General features: G+C 32.5%; 1 protein-coding gene and 1 pseudogene across 1 annotated transcript; one reads left to right on the plus strand and one right to left on the minus strand.

Moving 5' to 3' along the window:
• The first annotated feature begins 3,449 nt into the window (after window positions 1-3,449).
• On the plus strand, window positions 3,450-4,142 carry LOC148609384 (uncharacterized; annotated as a pseudogene).
• Window positions 4,143-6,236: 2,094 nt separating this feature from the next.
• Window positions 6,237-7,243, minus strand: LOC148609385 (uncharacterized). Its single transcript, XM_088541346.1, has 2 exons — window positions 6,924-7,243; window positions 6,237-6,589 (listed from the first exon to the last, which is right to left on the minus strand). Exons 1-2 carry the CDS (start codon window positions 7,237-7,239, stop codon window positions 6,306-6,308), a joined length of 600 nt encoding a protein of 199 aa, XP_088397472.1. The 5' UTR covers window positions 7,240-7,243; the 3' UTR covers window positions 6,237-6,305.
• Between the last annotated feature and the right edge of the window lie 271 nt (window positions 7,244-7,514).

Raw genomic sequence — 7,514 nt, forward strand, 5'->3', positions numbered from 1 at the left:
AAGTTAACCAGTTTATATTTAGGAGAGAGAACATTACGAGAGGGGACAGAAATATTTCAAATACCTTGAATTACAATTATTTACAATCAGATGCATCATGTCAGGCAAGTGTTAAATCGTCTATTTTAAGTGTTACGCCCACAAATTTTCAGAGGAGTCAGCTATGCGTACCGTTCGGAACAGTACAAAACCATGTTGTACTTAGGTTAGAGCATGAATATTTATCTCGAAACGTAAATTTCTGTTGTATTTCATTTGCACGTGCTTAGAGTCAGTGAGTTACTCCTTTTATCCAGAGTCTAACAGTTATAGGACATTGATTAGTTCGTATAGTTTTTACAAGGCTAGATAGTTTATTGTTGTTCTTGTATGGTCGAATCCTCTTTATATAGATGCAAATTTGGATACAAAATGTAAGAAGTTAAGAAACATTATTACTGTATGATGCGTGAAGAATATTATTTATGGTTTCGCATCTTTAATTGTACACACATTTTACGAGTATTTATAGAATTTATTAAAATTATATTACTTTAAGGTTTAGCATCTGCAGATTCAAACAGACTTATGGTATTCTTATTGAAGTCATCATTTAAATTACCATTATAAAGTTTCTTTTGTTTATCTATTTCTATTTCGAAAAAAAACGAGTAAACTCACTGTTAATGAATATCAAACATTAAAGCAGTATGAAATAAGAAAACAATCTTAGCAGTATGCTTCGAACAATCAGCCTAGAATTTAATTCTGCACAAATATATATATATAAAACTCGAAAAATATTAAAAAGATCGTACATATCAGTACGACAGTAGCCTACATACATTTATTATAGACAACAACACAAGTTTTTTTTCACAAGTGGTGTATCTCGCTCTCTTTTCCCGCGCTTTTGGGGATGAACATGTTTGGACGTGACCATTTTGGCGGAATCTGGCAAGATGAGAGGGGGTCAGGAACCTATAATTCTGCGTTGGACCATATTATTTTATACGTTTAAAAGGTACAACGGGAAGGTGGGTTTAAATAATTCTTTATCTGTTACCAGAACGGCAGGTTCACGACTAGTACCAGTCGGAATTTCTCGTCATCTGTAACCAGAGTGACTTATTCACATGTAGCCTAACGTATGTGACGATCGGGCTCACTGTTCACTCAGTAATGCACGGAGGAACTTCCATTACCGCTGTTACCAGCGAAACGCCTACCTTAGCCAATTTACTTCTCTGCGATTTATACCGTCTTGTCAGATCTCGTTTTTCCGCTTTCAGCAGCCGTTTTGCCAACACAACATTTCACATTTTATTGAATCTTTTATTAAATGTATAATACCACTCCAGATTTTAACACGTTTCATTTGAATTATATTCATATTTGGACGCAACTTTCAGTAACTTATTCAAACATATAAAAGCAAAGCGCACAGCAAAGCCAGATCCAAACTCAACAAAGAACCACATCAGTATGGTCCAGTTGTATCAACAGGTAAGTGTTCTGAATTATCTGACAAATAATATGAATTTGTCAGGGATATAATTTACTCCCTGACATTTTTAACAGCTTCAAAGACCTTATGGTTTAAATTGCCATTGAAATTTTAAAAAATGTTGTCTCTAATTATTCTTTACGTCTTAATACTTTGATTTGAAAAACAAAATGTATCATTAAATTAATTTGTGTAATTCAATTTATAATCGTTTATGCTATCATTCTTCTAAAATAAATTAAGGTGAAAAACACACATATGTATTTTGTGTAACACTAAGATGGTGTATTTTTTATGTTAATAATTTAAGGATCAATAATAATGAAAAATAAATCTGTACATTTTTTGTTTTCGTTTAATAGAATGTTATACAATATTTTTACATCAAGAAATAGACCATGGTCATAAATAGAGGAACAATTTTGAATAAATATGTCATTTTTAAAATGGCTTTTAACAGTGTTTTCCACGTTTTGGCATGTTACCATTTTTTGTAGGAATGTGTGTTGTACATATGTGATTATCTGGATATAGTTTTATGATACGTCGTTTGTTTACTGTTTGTGTCTAGATTATTTTCATCCGGCGAGGGGTTCGTTTTAAACCTGTGACTAACAAATCGTACTTCGGTGACGAGAAAATATACTTTAAATTAGACTTCACATGTCAGAGACTAAGATTACCTGTTTGACATTTGCAAACATAACAATTTACTTGAATTCAATAGGAGGTTCAAAGCGGTATAAATTGAAATTACACTTTTTTCTAAGAATACTTTGAACTGAATGATTTGTCATTGTAAAAACATTACTAATTACATTTCAAACCGGTGCACTACCATCTTTGACCCTTTTCAGACAATTCATTACTATAAATCGAAGCATTCGTTAACGTCAAAACGAGTATTATTGTCCACAACACAGCTAAGTACATATATTGTATTTTGGTTTTTTTGTGTAATTCGAAAGCAATGTACTATTCATTTTCCGATTAAGTATTTACAAAACCTGATCATTAAAGGCACAGAGATCGGGTGAAACATGGTTGACATAAATGGTGGTTGATGTATAAAAGGTAAGACTATAGTGCACAGTATTTTCTTCTTTCATGAACCGTATATTTGAATATAGATTTACATTTACTAAATATGTTCTTTTCCACATTCGGTAATATTTTAAAGTTCATGGAACACATTTTATATTCGTTTCTTTCTCAAATAGTGTTTTATTATGCCTGTGATGCATGTTTTGGTAATTACTAAAACATCTACCGTATTTTAGTATGTGTTTAATACGCATTTATGTATTGTGCGCGGATGAATCTGAGAATCGCGGAAAATACGAGGATGTGCCAGGTAATTTTACCTGTTCGAGCAAAATTCATATAAATAAACTTATTTTTATGGCTTATTTTATTACTCATGAAAGATTTTTTTTCTTATTGAATGCACAAGGGAATACACACAATATATAGATAGCATTGGTATACTTGTGAACATTACATACAAAACGGGAAAACCAGATCTACAACAAAAGTACAAAGACTACAAAATAAAAGAGAAAGACAGGAAGTCGATTTTGTGGGGTTTAAGAGTACTTTGTTATTGATTTGTTACCTTTTTGTATTCATCTTTTCGCATGAAACAATTTCAATCTTTATTTTTTTTATTTTAAAGTACAACTGATTAACAATATAGTATTTGTATATCAAATTTTCTCAAAAACTTTTGAACTTGTTTGCAATTGAAATTTATTTTAAGGACACTGCATCAGTTTATGCATTGACGACATAGGATCTAAGTTATATAATGATCTTCGAGAATAATTGAGAGCAGGAGTTTTAAATTCTTTGTTTGAACAAGATATTGGTTATAGTGGCATAAACACTGCAAAGCCAGCTACAAAAATGTATATCAGCATTGTGTACTTTAGTTAGTGATAGAAATATTGGTAATTAAATTTTGATTAAGAGGTTTATGAAAGGTATTTTTACAAAAAAAAACCTAGTTTACCAAGATAAACTACAATTTGGGATGTTAAGAAAGTCTTGACATATTTTGAGACTTTACCAGATAACAAATATTTTACTTTATTGGAGCTATCTCAAAAACTAGCAATGATGTTTCTGCTATTCAGTGGACAAAGGTGTCAAACGGTATATAAGTTAAAAGTTGATAATGTTCAAATTGAAGTTAACAGACTGATATGTTATGTAAATGATTTGCTTAAACAAACTAAACAAGGATTACATGTACAACCTCTAATTTTTGATAATTATGCTGTGAATGAAAAATTATGTATTGTAAGAACTTGTGCAGAGTATATAAATAAGACAAAATGTATAAGAAATGGAGAACTGAAACAGTTCATCTCCACTGTTAAACCTTATAAAGCTATAACTAAAAGTACTATTGCCAGATGGGTTAAAATGTAATGAAAAGTTCTGATATAAATGTTGAATGTTTTGGTCCACACAGTTGGCGTTCAGCATTAACATCTGCTGCTTTAAGCCGAGGACTACAACTCGACACTATTATGAAAAGTGCCGGTTGGAAATCGTCAACAACTTTTCAAAAATTTTATAATAGAACAATCGTTAGTGATAATGAACAATGTACTTTGACACAGAATATTTTATCTTCAAATACTTGAAAGGTTGTACTGTCATTACACTGTAAGTTGGTTACACATTTTTTTGCTTGTACATATGTATATGTGTTAAATAAAAATTTAGCATCTCTGGTTTGATTGTTAACAAGCATAAATGCTTATAGAAGGGTTTTACAGTTCACATAGTGGATTGATGATCTAGTTGTGCTCTAATATCTCATGGGAAATCGTATATATCAGCAGTTTAATAAAATGTTTCAATTAATCGAAATATTTCAAGATTGATTGTAATTTTATCAAAACTGGTGATATAGATTTCACATGCCCACCACTTGAAAATATTTTGTTGTGGTCTTTCACCCACCCTATACTCAACAACATCCTCAATCTCTGACGTATGACCTTTGGACAGCGACACCTGGCTGTTCTCTCATGTGAAATCTATATCACCAGTTCAATAAAATTACAATCAATCTTCAAATATTTCGATTTATTGAAACATTTGATTGGATAAAACCGGCCACTGATCAATACAACACCGGCCATTGATCGATATAACACCGGCCACTGATCGATATAACACCATCAACGAAAACCCTTCACAGAATTAGTCCTATTAAGATGTTACAACTCTACATTGATTATGATAACAACAGAACTTTAAAGTATCAATTTTTTTTTAAACGTGTTTTGTTTTTATCTTTCTTTCTTTATTTTTTTTAAATATTGTTCGTTTAGAACATCTTTTCACTAATGATAACTGGCGTTTCAGTGACTTTCTAACTATAGTCAAATTAAATATATCATCAAATGAATAACGACAATAAGTTACCTTAGCTGTTGTGTTTTCGATTTTGACTAGATACAAGCATTTTTTATGAAAAAAATGGAACTAACCTTTTAACGGCTTTTAAACACGCTAGAAAACATGGATTTATAGCACGTATAACCTCCTCCCGGTACCATTTTGGTTAGTTGTTACCGGTTTATTGCAACACAAATAAGCAACGCAAAATTGCTACCGGGAAAAGTTGGTATAATCATTGTCAACACAGTACAGAAGATAATCATATGCATATTGATGTTTCATAAAAATCTATCTACATGTATGATCTTTTTGACAAAAACCGACAGTATTTCAAAACGATCCGGATATAGAAAATAAAACCGTCATGCAACATAAGAGACCTATTTTTTTATATTCTTGATCTAAAGGCCTGTCACTCGGACGACGGTGGCACACTTAGAGGTTACAATAGTAGCTTTTACAACTGAGAAATATAAATACAATAAGATGAGAGCTGGTATATAAGTGCACATGATAAAAAATATATATATAATAAAAAAATAAACTTCTGGCTTGTAAAACAAAATCGGTTCTGAGATGACCACTGTAATCCAATTAGAGGTAAAAGTACTAAAATGACGCGTATTCAAAATTTAGGTTTAATACTGAAAAGAACATGTAGATATGTCAATGTGTGAAATTAAAGCGACATTAAACTTAGATATTTTTCACAGGATTAGGGAGAAACTCTAATATTAATAAAATAAAAATGCAGATCGACAAGGGCATAATGATTTCCCATTTGAATTCCGATAATTTGCCGAAGAAATGTCCAATAATTTCTGTCAAGGAGTCACTTTATTATACAGTTCAACAGTTGTTCGATATTTCAGTTCTTTGTTATAAAGTGATACGATATGTGTAACAGTAACCTGGCGTTCTTGCAGTTTTATTGCTTTGCGGATGTATTTTTAATTTATCAAGAGGTAAGGTAGTATGTCATTCTGGAAAGTCAAAAATTAAAATTATGAAATGTTTATCAACTTCGACATAGGATCGATATTTAAAGTTTTCTCTTTTAATACAAATTGACTAGATTCACCAAAAATTTTGGAATTTCACAGCCACAAAAAAACTCTACTCTCGGATAGGTTTTATATGGGTGTCTTAGTAAAATATGGGCGAAAATGTAGCTGTAAAAAAATACAGCTATATTATTTTCTAAACCTTGTATTTGTTTATATAAAAGATCACATTTTCAGGGTGAAAGGAAAAACAAATATTAAAACTATGAATGCATCAGACTCATCTTAGGAACTGCATAATTCTGCAAACGAAGGCGTAACTACAAATATATGATGTAAGGATGGTGCAGTTTATTCAATTGTTTTGATATCATTAAATTATCACAAAATACATTTTACTAGTATTTCATTGATCCACCTCCGCCACCGTTTCTGGATCCCCCGCCACTGCCATATGCAAATCTGCTGCCAATGAAAGACGAACCTCCCATGGCGACAACTCCTCCGGAACCAGAGGCACTTGCAAAGCCAGAAGAACCAGCACCACTTGCACTAGCAGTTGCAGATAACAATCGGCAACACGTGTCCCAATTATACGGAAAGTACTCAGGAAAACGGCACTTTTTATCGAGTGTCCATTCAATACCGGAACATTGTTTTCTACATGTACACCATACACGACCTAAAACGAAAAAATGAAATACACGCAACCATTAGCATTAAAACATGTATAACTTTATTTAAACTGTGTAAGAATAATATTGGATGCTTTTACATAAGGATAAACACGAATTTTCTATGATTTAAACAATTATACGGATGACTCCACATGCACAACAGTTCTCAGAATATTAATAATAATAATTTAATTATTTAGCTACATGTACCACTTTTTCGCTAATTGACGTTATTCATGCTGGAAATGACAAACAATATGTCAACAGTTATTTATTTTCATTTTCATATTTATGAACCTTGTAATTCATACTCTATTCATATAAAAAATTAGTACTCACCACCACCACCTCCACCGCCACCTCCTCCACCGCCGCCACCACCACCACCACCGCCGCCGCCGCCACCACCATTGCTTCCTCCGCCAGTTATGATGATAATCTTTCCACCACTAATTCCACCACCGGAAACACCACCACCCCCACCGCCGCCTTGGCCACCTCCACCACCATTGCCACCATAAACGCCGTAATTGTAGCCTATGCTTCCACCGTTGACATTTCCACCGCCATTACCACCTCCATTGCCACTGCCTCCGCTATAGTCAAAAGTGGCCGATGCGTAGGCAACACACGAGAGTAAAAACAAGACTTTCATCTTTGTCCCGTAGATTTGGTAACGATCTGTTTTCCTACGGGTGCTTTTATACTAGTCAAATAGGAAAAAACTAAGTTGCAAAAACAATGTTATATCTATTAATTTCAATCTATTACCTTTTTCTTAAACTTAAAGTACACGGATAGAGTTAGCAAAAGAATATTGTGTTATTAATCGGTTGTTGATTGTATAAACGGTCAACCGTATTCTCTTCCATCAAATGGAAATGGATTAGACCCGAACAAAGAATTTTTTTGTGAAACTTTTAAAATAAT

This window comes from Perna viridis, chromosome 8, assembly GCF_037379345.1.
Source record: "Perna viridis isolate PV_CMFRI_1.1 ecotype Kerala chromosome 8, ASM3737934v1, whole genome shotgun sequence".
Lineage (NCBI taxonomy): Eukaryota > Metazoa > Mollusca > Bivalvia > Mytilida > Mytilidae > Perna > Perna viridis.